A 26428-nucleotide genomic window follows, 5' to 3' on the forward strand; every position below is an offset into this window, starting at 1 on the left:
AGGCCTGCTTCTTTGGGCCTGAGAGCAGCTCTGGGTCTCAGAGCCTAGCTCTTCCAAGCAGCCCCCGTCCTCTGGGCGGCTCTCACAGTCTCCTCCTGCCTTGTCCAGCCTTCCTGACTGACCCGACCTGGTTCAGACTCAGGGCACCGAGGGGCGGGTCCTGAGCCCAGCATGATGGACGCAGCAGGAGCTTCAGAGGTCGCAAGGAGCCAAGGGGCTCCTGGGGTCAGAATGGGGTGCAGGTAACCCCACAGTGGCAGCCTCCCCAGTCCTGGTCCAGAAGGCTTTGGGCTTTGCCATGTTGGTCCTGGGAGCCCCAGGTGGAGAGCTGACCCCGGCCCCCTGTCTCGGTCTCTAGGCCCTGGTCACCATGACACCTGACCAGAGGCAGGACGTCATTCGGCTCCTGCAGCTGCGGACACCAGAGCCTGAGGTGCGCGCCAAGCCCTACACGCTGGAGGAATTTTCCTACGACTACTTCAGGTGACAGGGAAAGGGGAGAGGGGCCCTAGGCAGCAAGCTGAAGGCTTCTGTGGCTCTCTCTGGGGGCGGCACAAAGCCACCCCACTTCTGAGCAGGGCCGGGGTCAGAGGGAGCCAGAGGACAGCTTCTGTCTGTTGAGACGGCCCCTCTAGTGCTGGGTCATCTTATCCTCCCTCCATTTAAGAGATCATGACCGCGCCCACCCCAGGCAGGGCCTGGGCACTCATGACTCACAGTCCTGGTGGGAGATGGGCACAAACGGGGCAGCTGTGGTTCTGTGCACCCAGCATTGTGACGGGGCTGCTGGGGATAGGGGAGAGGCTTCCTGGAGGAGGTGGCCTCTGAGCTGAGCTGTGTAGGGGGTGACTCAGGTGGAGCACATGCCAAGGGCAGAGCAGAGAGGAGCAGGGGTGGGCAGGCTAGCGAGGGTGGCAGGGCTGTCTGGGGCACGGCTGCATGAGACTCTTCATTTTCCAGCTGAGAAGGTAAGGCCTGGGAGGGCTGGCACTTACCTCAGGCCACAGGGCAGCAAGGAAGAACAGGGCCTGTTCCCTTCCTTGGTCTCCAGAAATGGGATGGGTGGGGGTGGGTCTCGACTTGGGCATCAGTCAGAGCTGACCGTCCCTGTGCCATGTCAGGCCCCCGCCCAAGCACACACTGAGCCGAGTGATGGTGTCCAAGGCCCGGGGCAAGGACCGGCTGTGGAGCCACACGCGGGAGCCGCTGAAGCAGGCGCTGCTCAAGAAGCTCCTGGGCAGCGAGGAGCTCTCGCAGGAGGCCTGCATGGCCTTCATCGATATCCACCCCTGAGAGCCGGAGGGCGTGGGCAACAGGGGAGGGCACCGCAGGGCAGGGTGGGGCCGGCCCGTGCCTCCAGGTTTTTATATAGACTCCCACTTCCTTCTGAGGGCCCAGCGGGGTCCTGGGCAGATGTGGAGGGACGCTGATGGAGCAGCTCCACCCATGTGCTAGGCACCTTAACAGTGTGCGAGGGGCCACCTCAACCCCTGTGTCTTCTGACCCCATTGGTTGACAGTACTGTGCCATGTGCTGGGCCAGGCCTGGAGACCCAGTGGTGACCAGACCCAGTCCCTGGCCTCAGGGGAGACAGGCTGACCGGGATCAGTGCAATGATGGGGTTGGCAGCACAGTGACCTGGTCCAGCCTTAGAGGAAGGCAGGGAGGGCTTCCTGGAGGAAGCAGCATCTAGGCTGAGACCACACGGAAGACGGGTGGGGAGTGCTCCAGACAGAGGGAGCTGCGTGCACAAAGGCCATGAGGCAAAACAGACCAGGGCTGTTTCTAGGACACAAAAGAATTCAACACAGAGGGAGGACAGATTCAGGAAGGGACTGTAATGATGTGGGTGACTCACGAAGGCTTCCCCAGCCCTGTTAAGAAGCTTGGACTGTGTCCCAGTGCCATGGGGAGCCCCTGGGCAGGGGTGGCACAGTCGGATTAGTGATTTGGACAGTGCATCCTGGCTGCTGCGAGGACTTCGGATGTGGGGTTGGGGGCCTGAGGAGATGGCTGGAGGAGTTGAGAGAGGGTGGGCGGTGGACAAGGACAGCAGGGTGGGAAAATAGTGTCCATTTCCTAAGTGAGTGGCCTGAGGCCCAGGGCCACGTGACCATGAGATTGCCCTGTGGGAGAGCGTGGCCTCCGGCCATCCGGGCCAGGGCCTCCCCGCCCTCCCGTCCGCATCGGCCCAGCCCTTCCTTGACGGCTCCCCAGCCATGCTCAAGTACACGGGCGACTACCCATCCAAGAGGGTGCGCTCCGTCAACGAACTCACCGACCAGATCTTTGAGGGCGCCCTGAAGGCCGAGCCCCTCAAGGACGAGGTGTATGTGCAGATCCTGAAGCAGCTGACCGACAACCACATCAGGTGAGCCGGAGCTGATGGGTGGGTAAGGGGGCGGGCCGCCAGCCCCAGCACCCACAGCTGAAGGGAATTGCGAAGGTCCAGCACCCATTGACAGGGAGCTCCCTCCCTCCCGAGGCAGCAGCTGGGTCTGCCTGGGAACAGTCCTTCCTCACGCAGAGCAGGGAGACCCCCTTGTGTCCTCGCTTCTCCTCAAGGAGGGTCAAGAACCAAGAGGTGTCGGGTGTGTCCTCTAAGTCTGTTCCACTTGAACAGGCACAGCTTCCCCTGACTTCCCGCCACTCCCGACTGAGCCTCCGCTGGATCCCCCTGTCAGCCCAGACTCTGCCCACTGGCTGCAGGTTCTGCTCATGAGCCGATGTCCCTTCCGGGCTTGGGCTGAGCTAGCTGTCAGTTGGAGGTTCCGGCTAAAAACTCTCCTGGGCTAAGGGTGTTGGGTCCCAGAAGGTTTCACCTTCCCGCTGTCTTCTCCCCGCTGAGCCATCTGACTGCAGTGGTGGGCAGTCCGGCTCGGCTGGTCTCACAGCCTGAAAGAAGCCAGCCGGCCCCCCTTAGGCCCACACCCCCAGCCCCTCCCCAGCTCTGTCACCCTCCGCAGCTCTTACTCAGGAGCCGTACAGCACATCTTTCTGCACTGGCAGATCTGTGTGCGTGCCATACACACAGCCAGGAAATCCGTCCACCTCTTCTGCGTGTCGGAATTTGTCTCCTCCTTCAAAGCCTAGACCAAATGCCACCTCCTCCTAAGAGCCCTCCAAACTTTCCTCTTGTCAGGCCTGAAGGAGCCCAGAGGCTGGTCTGACTCAGTGCTACTCAAACAATAATTGAGTTGAGGAGATTCTTCCAGAACAGAAATTACACACTGCTTCCTTCATAGGAAAGTCTTGCTAAGAAAAAAATCTTAGCTGAACTACATAGCGTGCTTGGTGATATAGCTGATTTTCACTCTGGCACGAGCACCTTAGCTCCATGTGGCGGGGATAGTGTGGCCCCCCGTAGGTTGGCTGACGACACTTTGCACAGCACTGATTGGGTCAGGCTGTCAGGGAGGTGTGTCTGTGTCAGTCCTCAGACAGGGGTGGGGGTCAGGCCAGGCATGCGCTACTGCTGAGGGGCGTGGGGGCCCCAGGGGGTGCTCAGACCCCCGGGGTTGGCCCATGGCACCCCTGCCGGACACCCCCCTCTCCCTGCAGGTACAGTGAGGAGCGGGGCTGGGAGCTGCTGTGGCTGTGCACAGGCCTCTTCCCCCCCAGCAACATCCTCCTGCCCCACGTGCAGCGCTTCCTGCAGTCCCGCAAGCACTGCCCGCTCGCCATCGACTGCCTGCAGCGGCTGCAGAAGGCCCTGAGGTACAGGGCCTGCCGCCGGGGCAGAGGCAGCAGGCAAAGGGCTTGGGGGCAGCACTGAGATGGGCCCTGGCCACCCCAGGCGTGTGGGACAAGTCCCTAGGGGAGGAGGACATGACCGCACAGCAGTTGGGACCCGTCCCTGCGGTAACCTAGCTGCCGGCTCGAAGAGGGTCGCAGCACCCGGTGCCTGTTCTGAATGCAGTCTGAGTGTCTGGTTGCGTAGACAGGCTTGGCTCGCACCTTCAAGTCTATCAGGGAGGCAGACACCACCACACCTATTACTGTGAAAAGCCCACTCGCGTCCTTTGCTTTGTCTGGTCCCCTCCATAGCCCTCTGCGGTGGGCGCCGTTACCATCCCATTGTACAGATGGGCAACTGGAGGCTCTGAGAGGTTGTGACTGTCACCTGGTAGGAAGTGATGGACAGGGATTAGAAGCGGGGTATCCTGTCTTCAAAAGTTCCCTCTGCTCCCCACTTCATGAACCCGCTGCTCCCTGACTTTGTCCCCTCTGCCCCCCCGGTTTTTAGAAATGGGTCCCGGAAGTACCCCCCACACCTGGTGGAGGTGGAGGCCATCCAGCACAAAACCACCCAGATATTCCACAAGGTCTACTTTCCCGATGACACCGATGAGGTGAGGGCCACTGGCTTCTTGATCCAGGGACACCCCAAAACCCAGCCCCTCAGGGACACAAGAAGTGGCCCTGATGCCTTCCCCCCTCCCCCGTCCCCACATTTGCCACCTTCCTCCTGCTCCTCTGTGGAGTCAGGGCTCAGTGGAGAGGCCACAGACTCCCTGAGCCAGGAGCCCTTGGGTTCCTGGTCCCACCTTGCATCCCCGTGGGCAGGTCCAACCCCGCCCTGAGGAGGTCTGCCTGGGCACCAAGTGCTTCCTCCCTCCCGGCCGGGCTCTGTGCTGGCGCCACCTCCCTGTGTGGCTCTGTTTGTAGGCACAGCCCACCTGCCCCCAGCCCCAGGCCTCCGCTGTTGCCCTGAGCCCGCTTTCCTCAGACCCTGTCCTTCCTCCCCGCCCCTGACCTGATCAGGGTTGGGGTGTGGGTCCTGCCACCCTGGTCCCCTTGTCCAAAGGTCCTGTTTGTCCTGCTGTCCCGCCCATTCGGTCAGGCTGCCTCCTGATCACCATCCCTTACCCCGTCTCAGCACCTGTCTCGTTCAGGTGAATGAGTCCAAGACACCCAAACCGTTAGTTTAAAAAGCAGTTTTAAAACGTGCCCAGAGACTACAGACTCAGAAGTGACAGAAAAACCGGCTAAGACCCTTTCCTGTCCCCTCCAGTGGAAGGTTCCATAGAGGCCCCCACCCCACCACAACCCCGCAGTCGCACCCCTCCCTCCACATAAACTTCCCAGACTCCCCAGGCCCTCCCAGCCCAGTCTGGGCTGCTCCCCCTCGCCTTTGTTCTCCTCCCCTTTCTGGAAGTTGCTTTCCTCTTTCTCGGGTCTCTCTCCTTCCAGTCACCCTGAGTGCCCTCAGTCTGTGCTCCCTTGGCCTCTGCCGGCACCCGTGCTTGTACAGCCAGACCCAGGACCCCGGAGGCCGAGGCCAAGAGCTCTTGCAGGGCTGGGGAAGACGGGATCTGGGAAGACTCAGACAGAAGTTGACTCTTGAGTTTCTTAAGTGTTGTGCCTAGCTCTGGACCCACGGGAGCCCCTCAGAAGGGGCGTCTGGCATTGGAGGGGTCGGTCTACCTGGAAGCATGGCCAGAGCCGTGGGAGGGGCCCTGCCAGAGCCAGTGAGCCCCCCCGCCCCACCCCTAGGCTTTCGAGGTCGAGTCCAGCACTAAGGCCAAGGACTTCTGCCAGAACATCGCCGCCCGGCTGCTCCTCAAGTCCTCTGAGGGATTCAGCCTCTTTGTCAAAATTGCAGACAAGGTGGGTGGTGAGTTGGTGTCTGCTGTTGGTCTGTCTGCTGGGAAATTTGCTGGAGCCGTAGCAGCTGCTGGGGCAGCAGGGGCGGGGAGAGAGGCACAGAAGGGAAGAGGGAGAGGAAGAGCTGCCCTTGTGTGCGGCTCTCTTACCTGTGGCAGCTGCCCTGAAATCTCACCTCTGAGGCACCGCACAAGGATGGGGCCCCACCCCAGGCCCCACAGCCCACCCCAACACACGGACCTCCCAGAGGTGATCTGACTGTCCCTCGGGGGCCATCCTGAGGCTGCTCCACCCTTGAAGTGAGGGCAATCATTCTCACCCAATAGATCACAAAACCTGAGCTTTGAAAGATTAAGTGACGTATCCAAGGTCACACAGAAGGGACTGAGATCTAGGTGGGTCAGACTCCAAATTGCAGGCCCCTGCCACCATCTCTCACTGCCCTGTCCCAGCCCTCTGTCCCAGGAATCAAAGGCCCAGGGTAAAGGCCCCGCCCGAGGGAAGGCCTCCTGAGCAGCTCTGGCCGATCAGGTGCTCCCTCCTGTTCGCTCCCAGTTCCCTGTGCACCCGTGCCTGACTCCTCGCTTTGCGACTGTCCCTGTGCTAGACGCTGGGGACGCAGAGGTGATCTCAGTGAGGCTCTGGACCCAGCATGGCTCAGAGCCTCTGCAGGAGCCGGATGTGGGTGCCAGAAACTGTCCAAGGCAGGAACTGGGCCTGTTGTGGGCCTTCCCCCCCCAGGGCCTGTGGCAGCACTTAGCAGATCTTTGCTAAGTGACGGGATGGAGTGACTGTCGCTCTGGGCAGGCTGCATTCTGAGACACTCCATGTGCACAGTCGGGGCAGGGTGCGGCTGGCCCATGGACACCCCTTCTGGCCGCCAGAGAGTCTTTCTGGAGAAGGGGCCGCCAGGAAGTCCTGGGGTGGGGAGGTCAGAAACTCAGTCCTGCTCGAGCTAAAACAAGAGGACTGGACTGGCTGTGTCCTTAGGTCATCAGCGTACCTGAGAATGACTTTTTCTTCGACTTTGTGCGACACCTGACAGACTGGATAAAGAAAGCGCGGCCTGTCAAGGATGGTAACGTGAGGCTGGGTCCTGGGATCCTCTGAGGCCCGGAGCAGGTGCTGGCTCGGTGCCCTACCACGAGGCTCACCCGGGTGGGACCCGAGCTAGGCCCTCCTCTGGGGCTGGGGCTGGGGCTGGGGCTGGGGCTGGTGCCGGGCATGGGCACACCTTTGTACAGGGATCCTCTGGGTGACAAACTGGCTGCCCTCTGCCACAGGAATTGTGCCCTCGCTCACCTACCAGGTGTTCTTCATGAAGAAGCTGTGGACCACCACAGTGCCAGGGAAGGACCCCATGGCTGATTCCATCTTCCACTATTACCAGGTGAGCCGCCCAGCGCCTCTGCTGTCGTTCCCCCTTGTGCCGCGGCCTTGTGTGAGTGCAGAGATTCGATGGCCTCGCCAGGGCCGAGCCTGGAGCCTTGAAGAGATTCCTGCCGGGCCCCCACCCTCCAGCGGGGTGGTGGTCCAGCCCCAACCGCAGATCCTTCTCCTTCCCAACCCTCCAGCCCTCAGGGGCTTGTCAGTGCCTTCTGAGCTCCCAAACCCCATCTGTTCAGGCCCTTCCCTTGGTGAGGGGCCGTCCTCTGCGTTCGAGATTCTGCCGCTCCGCCTGGACGTGTCGGAGGCCTCAGTCAGTGTGTTCCGGCACAGGCACGCGTCTTCGGGGGCAGGAGGCAGGAGGAAGTGTCACCTGTTGAGCCTCTGTTATGTGTCTGTTATGTGTTTTCGGACAGTTTGCACTCATTCTGTCCTCCCAACAAGCCCCAAGAAGTAGGCATGTTATTCCTGTTTTACAGAGGGAGGGACTGAGGCAGAGAGAGATCGAGGGGTATAATTAGGGTCACAGGGCTGATGGACTTGAGTTTGATTCCAGGCACCAAACTCAGTGATCTTTTTGGAGGGGACCCAGTGTGCCATTCTGTGGGAGAGACAAACCAGGATGATGGGCAGGGTGGGGACAGTGGGACTGTGGCTGCTGTGGTGGCGAGGACCTTGGCCTGGGGTCAGAGGGCCACCCTCACTCAACTCTGGGCTCTGCCTCTCCCCACACCACCCACCTTCACGCTGCGTGGTCCTTTCAGTGAGCAGCACCAGTTTCCGAGAGGCAGCCTCGACATCTTCCTCTCCCTCACCTCCTGCATCCCAAGCCGTTCACTTGACGACTGTACCCCCTGAATATCTCCAAACCCACACTCGCCTCCCCATCGCCCCACCAGCGTGGGGAGGTCCACCGTCTCCCCTCCTCTGGATGGAGCCCGTTGTCACCTTTCCTCCGACCTCCCCAGTCCATCTCTGTCCCCTTCAATCCTCCCCACCATGGGGTCATGATGCTTCCAGACCCCCTCAGTGGGCCCCCGGTGCTCTGAGGGGAGAACTGCAGACCCTGCCGGCGCCCCTGCCTGCCCCGCTGCTCATCTGGTCCCGGTGTCCACTGCTGTGTTCACTGCAGCCGCAGTTTCAATCCTCCGGTTCACCACCGGGCCCCCACCGCGCACGCTCCTCCGGGATGCTCCTCTCTCGGTTCTTTCCCTCTTCATCTACTGAGCTTTTAGGTGTGAATTCAGTCATCTTACCTCTTTTTTAAAAAAGTACAGCTTACATTTAACATGATTTTGTATTCATCTCCGGCCTACAGCCCAATGGGTGGGCAGTCGGGCCGCCCCAGATATTTCCGGCGCCCACCGGCACCATGCGTGGTTACTACAATAGTACTGACTGTGTTCCCGGCGCTGCGCTTTACACCCCGGGCCCCTTCTGTAGCTCCCACCCCGTATTTGTCGATCCCTTCTCCTTTCCCCAGTCCCCCAGCCTTCCCCTTCCCTCTGGCAGCCATCGGCCTGTTCTCTGAGTGTGTTTCTGTTTTGTTTGTTCATTTGTATTGTTCTTTAGGTTCCACACGTGAGTGAGATCATATGGTGCTTGTCTCTCTCTGACCATTTCACTCTGCCTAATGCCCTCTAGGCCCATCTGTGCTGTTGCAAATAGTAAGATTTTGTTCTTTTTTTTATAGCCAAGTAATACTCCATTGTATATATGTACCACTGCTTTTTTATCCACTTGTTTATTGATGGGCACTTGAGTTGCTTCCATTGCTTGGCTACTGTAAATAACGCCGCACTGAACATACAGGTGTTTAATGTTCTTTCAAATTAGTGTCTTGGGTCTCTTTGGATGTATACCCGGAAGTAAAATCACTGGGTCATAAGGCAGTTCTGTTTTTTATTTTTTTGCGGAAGTTCTGTACTGTTTTCCATCAGTCATCTTCCCTTAAGAGAAGCCTTCGCTGTCTCCACGACTGTATCAGGTCACCTGTCTGATGTGCTCACAGCACTGAACAGGTCAGAGACCGGAAGTGCACCTTGGTTTGGTGTGACTGTCACTGTCTGTTCTTGCCTTGACTACAAGTTCCATGAGAGCGAGGAGGGTGCACGTTGTTGGTTAGAGCTTGGCTCATAGTAGATGATCAATAAATATTTGTTGGCTTGGTGGATGGGTGAACAGGTGAGTGGGTGACTCTGTGAATGGATGTAAATGAATTTATGGATTGGATATTGGTGAGTGGATGGGCAAATGGGTAAGCGGGTAGGAGGGTGGGTCGGTGGGAGGGCGGACATATGCAGAAGTGGGTGGGAAACGGGGGTGGGTGGGTGGACCCACACGGCTGGGCGGGTGGATGGGTGTGGAAGGGCAGAGAGGTGGTGGATGCACAGGGTGGGACGAGTCTGTGACTGAGTAGATGAAAAACCGGGCGGATAATAATTGACTCAGCTTTCTGGTTTGCAGCACATCTTCAGGCCAGCCTCAGTTTCCCTATGCTTCAAGTGAGAAAGTTGTAAGGCTCCAGGAGCCGGTGGGCAGTGCTGGCCCTTTAGAGGCTTCGTCTTTGCTTTTGAGTTAGCAGACTAGCTCCTCATCTTCCCATCCCCGGTTCTGGGCCTGGGAGTTCCAGGTGGGGGGTGGACTGGTGCTGCCGATGAAACCAGCGGTCTCAAAGTGGAAGGAGGCCAGCCCGAGAGGCTTTTCCCGGGGAAGCACAGGCCCGGGAGGCCAGGACTTACCAGCTGGTCACTCGGAGTGTCTTCATTTTTGAAATGGGACCGCTCTCCCCGCTGCACTGTTATGGGGGAAACGACGTAACATTCACCCACAGCTCTGTTTTCGAACTGCCGCGCGCTGGCTCTGTGCAGCCACCGTTGCCGTCTCCGTGTCCGGTGCCATCTGCCCTTGGGGAGCAGTGTCAGCGGGGGCTGGAGAAGCGGGCGGGCCCCACATGGGGTGAGGCAGTAAACCCCGCCTCAGGGAAGGAGGGAAGGAGCCTGCTTCCTCCAAGTGCCTCCCTCCCTGCGACCTGCTCTGTCTCTGGCAGGAGCTGCCCAAGTATCTCCGAGGCTACCACAAGTGCACGCGGGAGGAGGTGCTGCAGCTGGGGGCACTGATCTATAGGGTCAAGTTCGAGGAGGACAAGTCCTACTTCCCCAGTATCCCAAAGATGCTACGGGAGCTGGTGCCCCAGGACCTCATCCGGCAGGTCTCCCCTGATGACTGGAAGCGGGTGAGCATGGGGAAGGTACTGGGGACAGGGTCCCCTGCAACTGGTCTCCGGGCACCCCAGGGGTCAAAGGGGCAGGTGTTGGCCAATAGACCAGGGAAGTGTCTCCTGTGGCCCTGTATGTGACAAGGCTACCTTCCCATCCCCTCTCTACCTGCTTTAGTCTTCAGTCCTTCAGGCAAAGGATGCATTCAGCTGGCCACTGACAATGATTTGCCGTGTCCTGGTTACCATGATGCCCTCACTTGACTTAATACTCTTTGGCCTGCTTGTATGGGGGAAGGAAGGGAGGGTGAGAACCCATTAACTGTGATAAGGGAGATAGCGCCTCACGGCCGCCAGGATCCCCACCCTATGCCTGGCTGTCCAAGGCCTGTGACAGCTGCTGACAGTGTTGGGGCAGAAGGGGCGGGGAGAGGCTTCTGACCCACCACCCCTTCCGCAGTCCATCGTGGCCTACTTCAACAAGCACGCGGGGAAGTCCAAGGAGGAAGCCAAGCTGGCCTTCCTGAAGCTCATCTTCAAGTGGCCCACCTTCGGCTCCGCCTTTTTCGAGGTGAAGGTACGCTGTGGGCAGCTTCTCAGAGAGGAGGAAGGAAGCGAGGAGTGGGGACAAGAAGGCACAGAGATCCTCCCAGGGCAGTGGGCAAGGAAAGGAGAGAAGCGCCTCAGCTGGGTCTCAGCTGGGTCACTCGGCTGAGTGCGGAGCCCCGGACTCAGTCCTGGGATACGCAGGGGCCAGCGCTCAGCACGGCAAGGGAGGCACAAGTGCAAACAGGCCAGGAGCATGGAGGGTTGTCCGTGGGGACCTCTCGTCAAGGTGGCGCAGCCAGGGAAGCCCACCCAGACTGTGAAGGCTGAGGAGGCTTCCTGGAGGAGGCAGCACCTGAGCTTTGTAGGGAGACTGGCAGGGAGGATGGTCCTGGCAGCCAGCATGAGCATGGCCCCAGAGCTGTGGGGGCTCAGGCATGGGCACATAGAGCAAGCGATTACGTGTGGTTAGGCACAGAGTGTGAGGTGAGCCGGCTGTGGTGAGAGGCAGGTAGGCAAGCAGGCGGGGGGTTTCTCCTGAAGGGGTGGTCAACCCTGGAGGGTTCTGAGCGAGAGTGATGGGGCCAGAACCCCGCTCTGCCTGCAGGGTGGAGGGTGGATCTGAGGGGCATGACCGGCACAGGAGAACAGTGAAGGGACTGGCGTGAGACGATGAGGGGATAGGTGTGCATGGAGACGGAGGATGGCCTGCTACACGCCGAGGAGGGGAGGCCTTCGCAGAAGCCTGGCTGTGCAAGGGCCAAAGGTAGGTAGACAGCTGCAGGCAGGGAAGGTTCAAGGAGAGTTTTTAAAGATGAGAGACATTTGGGCTGAGAGAGGAGACCGTAGAGATTCCTAGAGAAGCAGGAGAGAAGGGTGAAGCTGCTGCTGGGGAAGAGTGGAGGATGGGTTGTTTGGGGACCCATGAAGGGGCTTGGGGCTGCTCCGAGGGCCCAGCAGCAGCAGAAACCGTGAGTCACAGCAGGGCTGCCGGTACTACCGTGCCCCAGCACCGGGGGGCGGAAGGAGAGGTCAACTTAATCCTGGCCGGGGGTCTTCATTCCGCCCCAAGTGCATAGTTCTTCCCGCGCTGGTTCCCCTGTCTGATGGTTTTGGCTTTCTTTACTAGCAAACTACAGAGCCAAACTTCCCTGAGATCCTCTTAATTGCCATCAACAAGTATGGAGTCAGCCTCATCGATCCCAGAACCAAGGTGAGCAGTGACAGGGCCGGGGAGGCGGGCAGGCTGATTTGTCGGCTCCTCGCCCTGGAGTCCCTGCCAGCTCCCGGCCTCCCTTTGTCCGCCCTCTCGGCCACACATCTTGGGAGGCTGTCTGTCTGCTCTGCCAACTTCCTAACCCCTCATCTGCTCCATCACGATGAGTCACTCACAAACACCTTCTCACAAAGCCTGATGACCTCTTTGTAGTAGGTGGCTTTTCAGCATCATCGGACGCTACCTTCCATCCAGAGTGCTCTCCACCCATCTTGGCCAGGAGGGCAGGCTGTGCTGTGGGCTAAGGCTCTTGTTTATGGGCCAGAGCAGCCCCCACCATGGGGACTGGGAAGCACAGCCAGACTGCGTGCACAGGACCGTTGGGATAGGCGCCAGTGACCGCTGCCCCCCCCCCCCCCCCCGCCAGGCTTCATGCACCCACTTTCCCAGCGTTTCTCATCTTTCTCTTGGCCATTCCTCTCGGACCCTTCCATGGGCTTCCTCTCTTCCCAGCCCACAACTAATTTTCTCCCCTACATTCGGTGCTGTCTTCTTCCCGTCTCTTTCCTCAAACTGTCCCTGGACCATCTCCTCCTGGACTACAGTTTCAGTTCCTTCAGGCCTCCAACGTCTCCAGGTCCAGTCCCACGTGCCCAGCAGTTTCCTGGACTTCCTCGGGTGTCCCGCCTGCTGGTCCCAGCCAAGGCACGGAGTGGGGAGGCGCCTGCCTCCCACAGCAGCTCCATGGCCCAGCTAGCCTCTCCCTTCCTGCGCCTCTTCCGAGGGCCCGAGGCCCGTCATGTGGGTGGTGTCTGTGGGCTGGCGCTGAGGGGAGTGAGGCCAGAGGATCCAGGCTGTGCAGCTTCAGACTTCCTGCTCCCCTCAGGACATCCTGACCACTCACCCGTTCACCAAGATCTCCAACTGGAGCAGCGGCAACACCTACTTCCACATCACCATCGGGAACCTGGTGCGCGGGAGCAAACTGCTCTGTGAGACGTCACTGGTGAGGGCTCTTCTCCGGGCCTGACGGGTTCCCCTGCCTCCCCCGCAGCTTCAGCCACTCTCCCAGGCCCTGGAGCAAACATGAGGAGCGTGTGGCTTGGCCTGGGGTCTGGATCAAGGGTCAGGTTGGGGCCAAGGTCAGGTCAGATTGAGGCTCAGCTTTAGGTCTGGGGGCAGGGGCTTAACCTGGGGCTGAGGAACAGACCTGTCCTTCACTAGTTATTATCTGAGTGCCTTCAGTGTCTCAGGAGCCTTCAGCCTCTGAGTTCAACAGTAAAACCATTCACAGCGAGGCCTCCTGAACTGGGCTCAGTTTCCAAGGACAGCTCAGCTGGTAGAGCCTTTAGAGTCATTCTTGGAGGTGGGCATCCAGGACTTGAGGACCCCACAAGGTAGAGCCTTAGTGTGCGGTTCTAACAGCTTGGAACCTTAGACACCTCACTGGATGAGTCCCACCCACTGCTGTGCAGCTAGGGAGACAGAGTCCACCGTGGACTGGGATCTGCCTTTGTCCCAGGTTCTGCCTTTGTCCTGGGTTCTGCCTAGTGTCCTGGGAGCTGTGTTCTGGGTCCAAGTGGGCTGGCCCTGTCCCACTTTGTGGCTTGTTTATCTTCTTGCCACCGTTTCCAGGGCTACAAGATGGATGACCTCCTGACGTCCTATATCAGCCAGATGCTCACGGCCATGAGCAAACAGCGGGGCTCCAGGAGTGGCAAATGAACACTGTGGAGGTGGCACTGGCTCTATTCCTGCTCCCCAGACAGTGGCTGGCTCAGGCCCATCAGCTACCTCTGCAACTGGGGGAAGGCCTTGGCCATCCGGGCAGGGAGGCTGGGCCAGCAGGCCAGCAGTGACCACACCAGTTTGGACTCTGGCCCTTCTTCCAGACGGGAGGCCTTGCTGGGACGCAGAACACCCCTCAGGCCACCCCCTGAGGCCCAAGGGTTGGATTTGGTCCTGGCCTGTAGCGGCCTTCCCGGCTGGGAGAGCCTGTGCTCCTTGTATGCTTTTCCCATCTCAGCCCAGCCCGGCCATGTGACTGCCTTTGGCTTTTGTCTGCACCACTGGGACAGGAAACCAAGAGGACAACCTAGTGCACCCTACTGGGTGCAACCAAACCAAACCAAGACCATTCGGACACCCAAGGGCCTGTTTCAGCTCCCGAAGTCCAGGACGCTCAGATGGGGTGGAGACAGACCACTTTTATACACTGCAGTGTGAGTGCTGAGCTCCTGCTTTTCTGGTCACCTCAGGACATAAAGTACGTGTCCCCCTTCTGGCCCTGGAGTGTCTTTGTTGGGAGAATGGGAGGAGAGGGGAGAGAGTGGGTGGGGACAGGGCCCTGTGTGCGTTTTGTGTGTGGCCTGTATAATGCTCTCCTTGGTCTGTGTGTGCAGGGCCAAGCTGATCTGGGTTTGAGGACAGGGGAGCCTGAGCCCAAGGTGTGCATGAAAGGGACTTACAGGGACAGGCTGAGACTGGGGCAGGTTGCAGAGAAGTGCCAGACCACACCCTGGGAGGTGAGGAGCTAAGTGTACGTGGGCTAGGGACCGGCTTCTGAGCCTTAACTGGGGCCACTGAAGCCAGAGGGGCCCTTACCTCCCACCAGAAACATCTCCTTGCTTCATCAAGAAACCACCGAGAACCCCAAGAAAAATGCTGCCTTGGTTTAAATCCAGTGGATGCCTGTAAAACATTACTGTGTGACCAGGATGGAACAACCAAGTTGGGCTGTGACCTGGGCAGGTCTGGGGCGGGGGCTTCAAACAGGGAAGGTGTGATTTGGGGTGGTGGCCGGAATGAGCGCCTAGAGAATTGACCGTGGAGAACCAACCCCCTTGAAGTGGGCGTGCTTGTGACCTGCCTCGGGGTCCCCCTGATGCTCAGCAGAGCCGAGCCCTGCTCACCCTCACACCCCCACGTGTCTGGGCTCACCTGCCACCTAGGTGCCCAGCCACCCCACAGGGGGTCTAGTCCTGTTCTCCCCAGCTGTCTGTGGGGGTTGAGGGGCTGGTGGTAGAAATGGAGGCCCTAAACCAGGCAGCCCCACTCTCTGGGATGACCACGTGGCTGTCCAAGACCGCCCTGTGTCCCCAGTGGTTACGTGACTCCTCAGTCAGCCCAGGATAAATCCAAGACAGGAGGAGGGTGACACAGTGTCCGCCCTCCCCCACCATCATGTACACAGATGGGGAGACTGAGGCCCAGAGAGGAAGTGTGAATAGGTGGTGGTCACCTCGTGGAACTCAGTTCACTGCTTCTACCATTGCTCTGCCAGACAGAAGGGGCTCCAGAGGCTCCTTTGGGCTTTAGTTCCCCTTGAAGGCCAAAGGTCATCAGGTGGGCATGGAATCATGCCCATCATTCCACTGGTGAACCAGCCAACAGCAAGGTCTTAGGAAGCGTCCCACTTCACACTAGATCACAAAAAGTGCATGTGGATACAGTTTTGCCCCCAACTCATGCCGATGCCACTTTGATTTTCTGACTCAGGACAGCATCACCTGCACACTCATCTCATAGTCTTTGTCTTTGTCAGCCTGTCATCACAGAAGGGTGCAAAGAACACACCATTCACTTCTGCATTCCTGAAGGGCTGCCTTTATTTACATGCTGATGTTAACCACAGCCGCTGCATTAGCAGGGACTAGCACTGTGAAGGGTTAGGATGAGACAGACTCTGTATCACCCAGAGAACAATGAGCTCCAGCTGCAAGACCACGACAGCTGTTTTTCCTTGCCTGCACGCTGGAACTGCATCCTTTATAAAAGAGGCTGGACCAGAACGTGCTCCTGAGCACCTCAACCGCTCCCCACACTCCTTTCCTGACCAGCCCCACCATCCCCGCCCCACACAGAGAGGAAGAATAAGATGTGGCTAATTCTTTGAAGACAGCCCAAAGGAGAAGGGCATGCCAGATATGGTGGAAAACATCATAAAACAGGCTTATTGGGAGGATTCCATAGTGGGGGTCTTTGCGGGGTCTGTTTCAGGATGAGGGATCTCCGTGGGGGACAATCATGGTTCTTTGCTGCCAGGCACTGCAGGTTGGATGGGGGCCTCGCTGCTGGCCTCGCTGCTGGCCTCGTAGGTGGGTGCTTGGGTGGGTTCAAAGGCCTCCTGGGTGGGCATCCGTTGTGTAAAGTCATCTGTAGGCATCGGTGCTTTGGTGGTTTCCTGGACCAGCCTCGGTTTGCTGACTTTCTCCTGGGAGCCGGTTAGACCTGGGGAGGGGGCTGCCGGAGTGTACGGGCCTACCCTCACTTGGAAGGGAGGTTCTAGGGATACATTCAAAGCTTCGTGTTTCTCACTTTTTCTCCTTTTGAGGCTTATACTCTCAATATCTATGGGAAAGAAAAGACCACAAAAAGCAAACAAAAACCTTAACATTAACAGATTCAACAGATACTCAAACATCGCTTCTCCAGTCTTTGCTGGTAATGTGGTGAGATCCTAGTCATCTTTAAAATGTCAGTCCCTCACCTACTGTCTCAGGTGCTTCTCCCTAGTCCTTGCCCTCACGCAGACTCTGTGCAGCTTTATCACGGTCCAGCCGTTCAGCACGGTGCTGAGTCTGTTGTGTGAGGTTCTAGCTCCCCATGGAAGCCCTCAAAGACAGAGACTGACATTTTCTTAAAGTTCATGCATTTCACAACCATTGCTTTAAAAAAAAATAAACATTCCTCTATTAGAACAGGAGCTTTTTACGGACGGAGACTTTGTCTTTGCTTGCCACTGCATACAGTGCTGCCACACAGTAACTTTTACCTAACTGACCGGAAAACCAGGGTGGAGACATGGTCTAGCAACGGAAACCTCTAACTGGCTCTAACTGAAGCCTAATTAAAAACTGGATAATATACAAAACCAAGAAAATATCTTAAAATTATTTAAGAATTTATACTATGGGGCCCTGGCTGGTGTAGCTCAGTGGATTGAGTGCTGGCCTGTGAACCAAAGGGTCGCCGGTTTGATTCCCAGTCACGACACATGCCTGGGTTGTGGGCCAGGTCCCCAGTAGGGGGCATGTGAGAGGCAACCACACATTGATGTTTCTCTCCCTCTCTTCCTCCCTCCCTTCCCCTCTCTCTAAAAATAAATAAATAAATCTTTAAAGAAAAGAATTTATAACATGGGGAGGAACTGTGGGGCCAAAATCTGGAAGAAAGTGAGAATCCAAAGCAGTAAGGCCAGAACTCATTTATTTTTACCCTGAATGTAATTTCGGTCTTGAGGAAACAGGTCCGCACATGAGCTTCGTCTCTGTCAGCCTCACAGGAGGAGGGAGAGTTTTTGTGGCTCCTGAGTTGAATTTTAGGTGAGCTGGATTTTAGGACAAGTGCCTATGATATTAGATTTCTAATTCATGAATGTGGTGTATTGCTCCATTTATTTGGGTCTTCTTTCTCCCGGTAAACATTTGTAGTCTTCAGTTTTTATGTTGTTATAAACATTATTGAAAATCGTTTAAGGTTTCTCCTTACTCATGGCTAATATGTAGATGTACAATTGATTTTTCTGTGTATTGATCCTGTATCCCGAGACATTGCTTAAACCCACTTACTACTCCCAGCAGGCGGTTTGCCTGATTCGTTAGAATATTGAATGTACATAATCATGACTGCAAGTCAGGAGTTTTATTCATCCCTTTATGCCAGTCATTCACCTTGTTAAACCGGCTGTGCTCTCCAGCCGGTGCTGAGGAGCGGCTGTGACAGCGGATAGCCTCCCTTCTGACCTTAAAGGGCAAGTACTCATTGCGTCACCATTAAAGCTGATACTGGCATTAGTTTTTTTTATAAATATCTTCTGTCAGATTAAGGAGGTTCAATCCCTACTCCTAGTTTGCCCAGAACTTGGCTCATAAATGGGTGTTGACTTTTATCAAATATGGTTTTTCTTATGCTTTTTCTATTTAATATGGAATTATATTGATTAATTTGCAAATAATTTATCCATCTTGCATTACTGGTATAAAGCTTACTTGCTCATGATGGGTTAGCCTTTTTACATGGATGGGTTCACTTCGCTAACATTTCGTTAAGGATTTCTATGGCTAAGTTTGTCAATGACATCGATCTATAAATTCAGTTCTTGTAATGTCTTTGTGAGATTCGATCTGAGGGTGTTGCTGGCCTCAGAGAATAGGCTGGGATGTGTTCCTTCCTCTTGTTTTTTCTGAGTTAGTATAAGATTAGTATTATTTTTTAAATATCTGAATAACCAGTGAAACTTTCTGGGCCAACCTTTTTTTTCAGGTGAGGTTTTTGATATATGAATTTGATTCTGATAGGTAGTGGGTTATTATAAATTTGTATTTCTTCTTCTCTCAGTTACGGTAAACTAGATATTTTAAGGAATGGTCTACTTCATTTAAGTTGTCGAATTTTATGACATAAAAATGTTCACAATTTTCCTTTTGATGTCTAGAGCTGGGAGGATATTCCATCTTTTATTCATCAGTAATTATATTAGCAACCTGGCAACCTCCCTCATCTTGCTAAGAGTTTATCAATATTATTAAACTTTTCAAAGAAGCAACTATTCACTTTTCTCACTTGCTCTGTATTTTTTCTATTTTACTGATTCCTGCTATCTTTAGTACTTCCTTTCTGTTACTTGGAGAAAAATGCACTCTACTTTTTAAAGACTCTTAAGGTAGAAAAACTTAATCAACATTAAATGTTTCTTCCTTCTAACACCTGAAGTTACAAATTTCCCTGTAAGTCCTGCTTTCACTGGTTCCCCACAACTTTTACTGTTATGTATGTGCTATCCTTTAGTTTAAAATATTTAGTATCTAATTTCCCTTGTGACTTATCCCTTGATCAATGGGATGTTTAAAAATACATTAATTTCCAGGATTTAGAAGCATATCTAGATATTTCATTAATATCTGTTTTTAACTTAATTTTGTTGTGGTCGCAGAACATACTCTGTAAGATTCCAGTCTTTCGAAATTTACTTACCAAGACTTATTTTATGGCTTGTCATGTAATCTGTTCTGGCAAATATGCCATGTGCACCTTGGAAAATATTGTGTATCCTTCCGGTTGTTGGGGTTTTGTTTTGTGTCAATGTGGCCGAACCTGCTGTTCAGATTTCTACATCCTTTCTGCTTTTCTTGGGTGTGCTTATTCGTTCCTTCAGGTACTGAGAGAAAACTTTTAAAATCTCCAACTATGGGAGAAACAACATCTTTCACTTTGTTTCCTGTGTTTCGAAGCTCTGATTTTAAGTGCATACATCGTTTTATTTATAATTCTTTCCTGATATATTGACCTTTTCCTCATTATGGAATCTGTTTCTGTTTCCAGGAATGTTCCATGTTTTCAGATATTAGTTTTTATGCTGACTGTTTGCATGGCATGCCATTTTCCCCGTCCTTTCACTTTGAATCTATCTGTGTCTTTGTATTTTAAGTATTTCTTTTGTATGCCACATATGGTTGGGACTTGCTATTTAAAAAAAAATCTATTTGATACTCTCTATATTTGACTACTTAGTCCATTTATATTTACTGTAATTAATAAAATGGTTGTTTATCACTAGCACATCTCAACTTGTCTATTTTCTTCTGTTATTTTTCTTCCTTTGTTCTCCTTTTCCTGAATCCATCTGCTATAAGATATATTATTCTGCTAATTTTGAAAAAGTAAGTTGCCACGTTGTGAGAGGGCCCTACAAGCTAAGACCTGAAGGTGAACTCTGGGAGCTCAGAGCAAAACCTTGTCATCAGTGATCAAGAAAACAGGGACGACGGCAGTCCTACAGTTGGAAGGAACTAAATTCTGCCAAACACCAGTAAGAATGGAAGAGGACTCTTAAGTCTCAGATGAAATCTCAGCCTAGCAACCCCTTGAATTTCGCCTGGTGGGACCGAAAGCAGACAAAGGGCCTCGATTTCAGCCTAGCAAGACTCTGAGCAGGGGACCCAGCCAGCCCGTGCCCACGTTCCTGGCCCACAGAGTCTGTGAGTGACAGCTCTGTGTGGTTTTCGGCTCCTAGGTCTGTGGTAGCTTGTTACACAGCAATAAAAAATGAATATATACAGCAACAGAATCTAAGCACAGAAATGAAATAGTCTAAAAATAAAAACAAACAGTCTCAGTAACCTATGGAATAACATCAAACCGTCTCACATACAGGTAGCTGGAATACCAGAAAAAGGATAGGGGCAGAAAAATATTCAAAAATCCAGACTAAAAATTTATCACATTGGATGAAAATGTTGCCCTGACTGGTCCAAGCAGTCCAGCACACCGCAAGCGTCACACACACACACACACAGAGAGAGACACACACGTGCATCACTAAGGTGAATCGTAACCAAACCACTAGAAACCAGTAACAAAAGAAAATATCATGAAATTATTCAGAGAAAAAGGACATATTACAAGCAGAGAAACAAAGATAAAAATGGAAGACTATTTCATCTTGGAAGACTTTTCATAAGAAACTAAGAAGACAAAGGACTGATTCTTTAAAGTGATGAAACATATATCCCGATGAGTGCTTTTTCTAAGGCCCTGTAGCCACTTCCTTCATCCAGTGTGTGTGTATCTTTGAATTTTCCTTCAAAACTTCTCTCCCACCCATGATTGCTTCACCACTTCCATGCTTTCTCGTCTCGTGGCTGGATTGCTGTTATGGGCTGAGCCGTGTGCCCCCCAATTCACATGTCAAAGCTTTAACCTCGGTACCTTAACCTAAACTGTACTCGGCGGTAGATCCTTTAAAGAGTTGATTGAAGTGAGGCTGTCAGGGCGGACCGGGAGCTGCTCCGACTGGAGGAGGGAAAATCTGGAGACGGGCAGACACTGAAGACAAGCGCACACAGCGGGAGGGTGGCAGGAGGCCCAGCACGGAGGAGGCTGTCTGCCAGCCAAGGACGCAGGGCTCCCAGGAAACTGAACCTGCTGACACACTGGTCTTGAGTTTCCTGCCTCCATACACGTGGGATAAATAAATTCCTGTTGTTTCACCTGTCCAGTCTGTGACATTTTGTTACGACAGCCTTAGTTCAGTCACACAACTACTGAAAATAATAAGGACTCCGGAATCCTGCCTTCAGACCTCACCAGCCAGGACAGTGACCTTAAGACCCATGTAACTCAGAGCTACCCGAGAACTCTCTGCCCCTGCGGAGAATCGGGCAGTCTGGGTCTGACCCTTCAGTTTCACAGCGGGAAACCCCACTGCCTTCCATGTAACTTATTCCAGTTTCTGAACTTACGTTTTCACGATCCCTATGGATCCTTTCCTGACTCTAAGTATTGGATCGTTCAGTCACCTGCCCCTGGTGCACAGCATCTCAGGACAGTCACCCCGTCCACAGACATTGAACTAGTTCATGAATCTGTGACTTTGCTAGGGCTCCGGGAGCTGGTGCTGCAGTCCCCTGCCTCCTACCTGGCTTTCCCGTGGCCACTGCACTGGCTCCCCGGACCCAGAACGCACTGCCTGGCCGTCTCCTTCTGAGAATGAAAGCCAGCTGCCCTTCCCCTTACTGGCCTATCTCACCTCCTCGGCCCCTGAGTTCTCCTGCTGAACAATACATTACTGTTATTCCATCCCTCTCCACAGAAATCTAGCACACTGCTCCCTGATTCGAATCTCACGTGCCATCTCCCGGTTGTTCACACGCACAGCCCAGACTCCAGTCCAGCGTTTCGGGATGTCTGCACTGTTCGCCCCACCCTACAACACACGCCACTCAGGACTGAAGGCCCGCCCATAAAGCACGCTGGGCCTTAATGGGCTCGGAAGCCTGTCTCTCCTGGACCTGGGTGCTGGGCCCATGGAGGCAACTGCTATCCTCTCGTCTGCTTCCTCACTGTTCTCTGGGGGCCAACCCTCTACAGACAGTTTTTCGTTATCTTCAGCCCTTCTCAGAGTGCCTGGTACAAAGTGTGATGAAAAAATATATGAACAAGTTAACAAATAAACACCACGTGCAAAATTTTCCAAGGGTCCTACTGCTTAAAGACTGAAGTTCAAAATGAAGCCCGATGTCAAGTGTTCTCCAGCATCTGTGCCCAGCTACAGTTCTCAGTTTTTCCCTGGTCCCAAGTTCCCAATTTCCCAGACTCCCTCAGGCCTTGTCTTAGACGCGACAAGGAGGCCCAGTCATCTGCAGGCACTGGGCAGCCCTGGGGGAGGCCTCTGGCTTTACCTGCGTAACTGCTGGTGCTTTCGAAGGCTCTTTCTTTTTGGCTCTCTCTCCACCTGGAAGGAAGCAGACCATCCTCGAATCTCACAGATCTCTTCCAGAAATGACAATAATCCAAGGCAGTAGCCAGAAAAGAAGCATTACCCAGTCAAAGTCTCACTTAAGAACTTGTACTTTCCCCTGCAAAGGAAAACTACAAGGGAAGACACGATGGGCGTGACGAGGCCACACCCCGTGCCTCCTCTACCAGGATGTCTCCTCTCCCACCTGAACCTCGCAACCCTGCAGCAGTTTCCCCGGCGAGGATCCTCTAACGCCATTTTCTTGGACAGATGCACAGTGTTGTCCGGAAGGGGCAGTGATTTCCCCTGTCACCACCCACCACGGGGCAAATGCAGGGCTAACAGCCAGGCTTCCCGGTTGTGGACTTGCTCTCTGCCCTGCATCCTGCCGTGTTCCGGACAGTCTTCACCCCGTGTCCTCTCTCAGGGGAGTCACACTGAGTCTGTGGCACAGGCTGTAACTGAGCGTCATGGCAGCCCTCACCCCTGAAATACTGTCTCGTGCAGAGGAGGTGGAAGGGGTGTGAGGAGTTGTAGGCAGCGTGAGAAGAAATGAAGGGCTCAGATTATCAACTCTGCCTTCCTCAGAACTTTATATGGGGGATGTGTTAGGGTGGTCAGTGAGGCGGGCTATAAAAGAAATAAAGAGAAGAAAGTGTAGAGGGTAAAGTTTTTATTCCCTCTCCAAGAAAAGAGAGGCATGGTGTGGAGAGACACGCCAGCACTGAGGGGTGGGGGCTTTGAGCCTGTATTGGATTAGAATTGGATTAAAAAGGTGGGGGTGCTGTTGTGAGGCCCCGGCGCTGCTGGGGGTGTTGTAATAGGAGCTGCAGTTTGTTCCAATGTTGTCTCCCTCCCGTGGCTGTAGGGACGGTGAGTTCTGTTCTTGCTTCCAGCAATTCCCAGTCCTGGCGACACAAGCTCAGAAGAGTACAATGGCAGTCGTGTTTAGCAAGGTCACAGGCCTGCTCGGCAAATGGTGCCACCATAGCAAATGGCGCTGGCTCTGCCCTTTCAGGAGGGATTACAGGAAGAGTGTTTAACTGTTTTTCGACTTTTCCTAAGAACCATTTACACTTTCCTTTTTATTTTAGTTTTCTTTTTATCCTCACCTAAGGACATAGTTATTGGTTTTAGAGAGAGGGGAGGGGAGGGAAGAAGAGAGGGAGAGAAATATCGATGTGAGGGAGAAACATCAATCTGACACCTTTTATACGTGTCCCCATAGGGAGTGCAACCGCAACCTGGGTCTATGCCCTGACCAGGAATTGAACCCAACCGTTTGATTTGTGGGACAACCCCCAACCCACCGAGCCACTCCAGCCAGGGCTGTACTTTTATTTATTTACTTATTAAATTTAAAATTATAAATATAAAATAGTATGGAGATTCCTCAAAATAGATACACCACACGACCCAGGAATTCCATGTCTGGGTATTTATCCAAAGACAATGAAAACACTGACTTCAGAAGATACATCCCCCCTATCTTCGCTGCAGCTATTTACAACAGCCAAGGTGGGGAAGCGGCCTTGGTGGGTAGACCTACAGGGTACTGTGCTACGTGAAACAAGCCAAGCAGAGAAAGACAAATACCATACTGTTTCACGTGTATGTGGAATCCAAAACAAACAAAACAAAGACCAGCAGAAGCAGAGAACAATGAGGTGGTGATCAGAAGGGGGGGGGAGAATGGGTAAAAAGGGGAAGGGGGTAGAGCCAATAATACTGTGATGAGTTTTCATGGTGACAGGTGATACTAGAGATAATAGGGTGATCATGGTTTAAAGCGCAAAAATGTCTAATCACTGTATTGTACACCTGAAACTAATGTAAAGAATACAGGATTGTACACCAAGTATACTTAATGTAAAATATAAATTTAAAACATTAAAACACATACTTACCAATGAAAATAAAATATGGCAAAAATAAAAACTGCAGAAACAATATCCATGAGAAGCCACATGAACTTGTAATAACTTGGTGTCTACAAAAGAGAAAAAAACACAGTCAAAGAACTGTACAGAAGGAAGGGATTTTTGATCATATGGGCCAAGTCTTGCTCTGCTGCCAGGCCTGGGGGCGGAGTAGAGGGGCAGCAGACCCCGTGGGGAAGCTTGTTCGATGTGGTGGCCTCACTCACAGAGAATAGCTACTGCTCCCTAACAATCACCCCTACCACGTGTGGGGGCTCTACAAGAGATGCAGGTTCACACCCTCTACCTCCCTTGACCCTCCTCCACACACAGGCCTGGGGGAGTCCCAGAGAAGTCACATAGCAAGTGACTCTGAACCCAGGACTACAGGCCAAGTTCCATGGGTTCCTGTGCCCTGTGTTTTCACGGCACAGCTTCCCAAACCCGGCTGTGTGTCCAGGGTAATACAGGTCCCTGGGTTTGCCTGCAGACCTCAGGAATAGGAACTCCTGCACTTTCAACAGGCTCCTCAGGTGATACTGAAGCAACCAGCCTGTGAGCCAGCATTTAGAAATCACTGCTCTACATCGTGATGCTTCAGGTAAGTAGGTTGAAATTATAATTCTCCCTTAACATGCCCCCTCCTCCATGCTCCTTGCCTGAATCGCACCCCCCACCCCTCCCCATCCCAGAGCTCCATCTCCTGGGGCCTCTTGTGTGACTTTCCTAATTCCCTGGTTTGACCCTCCCTTTCCCCCTCCCCTGTTCCTCCTCCAATTTTACTTGATGCTACTGGGTGGCACCTTTTACTCTTTCTTAGGCCATTCTCCCCTATCCCAAGGTCTTTCCTTGGACTGAATAATAATATTAGCAAAAATACTAGTGATCACGATGATAAGAAGAACAATGAACAGGCACTTCCAGGACCTAAGGAAGCGTCTAAGCACGTGTAGGATGTTTTCACACCGAATCCTCACAACAGCCCAGCTGTGCTGGTGCTGCGGAAGCTCTAAGCCAACTTCCCCTAAACTGAGGCTCTTACTGCCCCCTGAGAAACACAGTAACTGGGGCTTTGGGCTGCTCCACGATGCACACCAGGTGAGCATCACCAAGCAACACCAAGAATAAGTTGTTCTTGCTCCTAAATGGCTTCAAACAGCTGCATTCATTGTATAATTGTGCAGTGCAATTAAATGTTACTTGAATTTGAGGGAGATAAAAGTACATCATTTTCAAGAAAACTAAGTCAGTGAGTTGAAAAACTCAATGAAGGGCAGTAGGTCATTAGAAAATAAACCGCATTCGAATTAGGTGTGAGTTAAACTGTGGCACAGCAGGTTACCTAATACTTCAAGTTCACACAATGAATGGTAAAGCCAAGATCTGAATCTGCATACTCTAACGTCAGAGCATGGGCTGCTTGGGAAAGCCCTGGAGCCACTGGCCCTGCCTCCCTGAACGAAGTGACGTGGGGCCTTTAAAAACAGCTCAGGCCCGGTGTAGAAGAAAGTTTGTGTATTTTTTTAACTCACACACTTTTTTTTTCTTTTTGAATTTTGAATCACATGAATTTATTATCGATTCAAGTATTAAAGTTTTACTTAACAAAGTTTCATTTCATATATCCAAAGAGACAACTTTGAGACATTACTGATTTAGGGGGATAGGATTATGGAGGAGTGTGTTGCTTTCTAATTTGTGCATTTTTGCAACAATTGAATTTTATATGACAAACAAGTTTCTTTGTAATCAATTTCAAAAACAAAAGTGTTAGAAAAATACATAGTACACACATGAATGGGAATTATACAAGGACAGACAGCGGGAGGTTTCACCTTTGCCAAGGGACCCGCCAATCAAGCTTTCTTTCAGGGTCACCTCCAGAAAGCTGCTCAGGCCACCAGACGGGGTTAGCAACTTTCCAATGCCACCAGAGGGTCTCAACACACTATTGGCCCTGTGAGATTGTGCCCTCGACCCTGACCCCCTTTTTCCAGGCCCTGACCCTGAACAGGTCAGAAAAGAAGGCTAGTCAGGCTGGAGGATGGGGAAGACAACCTGAAATATTTAGGCTTCTCTTGCCTAAAGCTTTAACTTTCAAGGCAGTTTGGAGTTTGGGCTATTACTCTGCAGTGGACATATTTGATTCTGAATTGAGGCTTTTTGGTGTAGTAAAGGGTGAACTTTTCAAAATTATCTAAGGGTGACTAGAAAAGTGATGGGACCTGAGTAAGATTTCATTCAGGGGAACAGAAAGGCCTAACTCACAGAGCAGTTTAAAGTGGCAATGGCGAGAA

At 53.3% G+C, this 26428-nt stretch overlaps 2 protein-coding genes across 4 annotated transcripts in view; one reads left to right on the forward strand and one right to left on the reverse strand.

The window, feature by feature from the left end:
- Positions 1 to 15855, forward strand: part of MYO7A (myosin VIIA) — an 81060-nt gene extending 65205 nt beyond the window's left edge. For 2 of the 3 annotated variants that reach the window (XM_053924576.2, XM_053924578.2), the window contains exons 37-49: positions 359 to 483; positions 1122 to 1278; positions 2217 to 2371; positions 3562 to 3717; positions 4247 to 4352; positions 5497 to 5610; positions 6598 to 6685; positions 6891 to 6997; positions 10043 to 10228; positions 10671 to 10787; positions 11886 to 11969; positions 12859 to 12978; positions 13608 to 15855. In XM_053924576.2, the coding sequence (XP_053780551.1) occupies positions 359 to 483; positions 1122 to 1278; positions 2217 to 2371; positions 3562 to 3717; positions 4247 to 4352; positions 5497 to 5610; positions 6598 to 6685; positions 6891 to 6997; positions 10043 to 10228; positions 10671 to 10787; positions 11886 to 11969; positions 12859 to 12978; positions 13608 to 13697 (1605 nt within the window). In that variant the 3' untranslated portion in view covers positions 13698 to 15855. Of the gene's footprint in view, positions 1 to 358; positions 484 to 1121; positions 1279 to 2216; positions 2372 to 3561; positions 3718 to 4246; positions 4353 to 5496; positions 5611 to 6597; positions 6686 to 6890; positions 6998 to 10042; positions 10229 to 10670; positions 10788 to 11885; positions 11970 to 12858; positions 12979 to 13607 lie in introns of those variants that run through there. The other variant, XM_053924577.2, reaches the window with a different exon arrangement.
- A 19-nt stretch (positions 15856 to 15874) lies between these two features.
- Positions 15875 to 26428, reverse strand: part of GDPD4 (glycerophosphodiester phosphodiesterase domain containing 4) — a 100302-nt gene continuing 89748 nt past the window's right edge. Inside the window, exons 14-16 of the mRNA XM_053924432.2 lie at positions 24120 to 24202; positions 22154 to 22206; positions 15875 to 16322 (exon numbers count right to left, since the gene is read on the reverse strand). Coding sequence (XP_053780407.1) covers positions 15997 to 16322; positions 22154 to 22206; positions 24120 to 24202 — 462 coding nt within the window. The 3' untranslated portion in view covers positions 15875 to 15996. The remainder of the gene's footprint in view (positions 16323 to 22153; positions 22207 to 24119; positions 24203 to 26428) is intronic.

This window comes from Desmodus rotundus, chromosome 5, assembly GCF_022682495.2.
Source record: "Desmodus rotundus isolate HL8 chromosome 5, HLdesRot8A.1, whole genome shotgun sequence".
NCBI classification, from domain to species: Eukaryota; Metazoa; Chordata; class Mammalia; order Chiroptera; family Phyllostomidae; genus Desmodus; species Desmodus rotundus.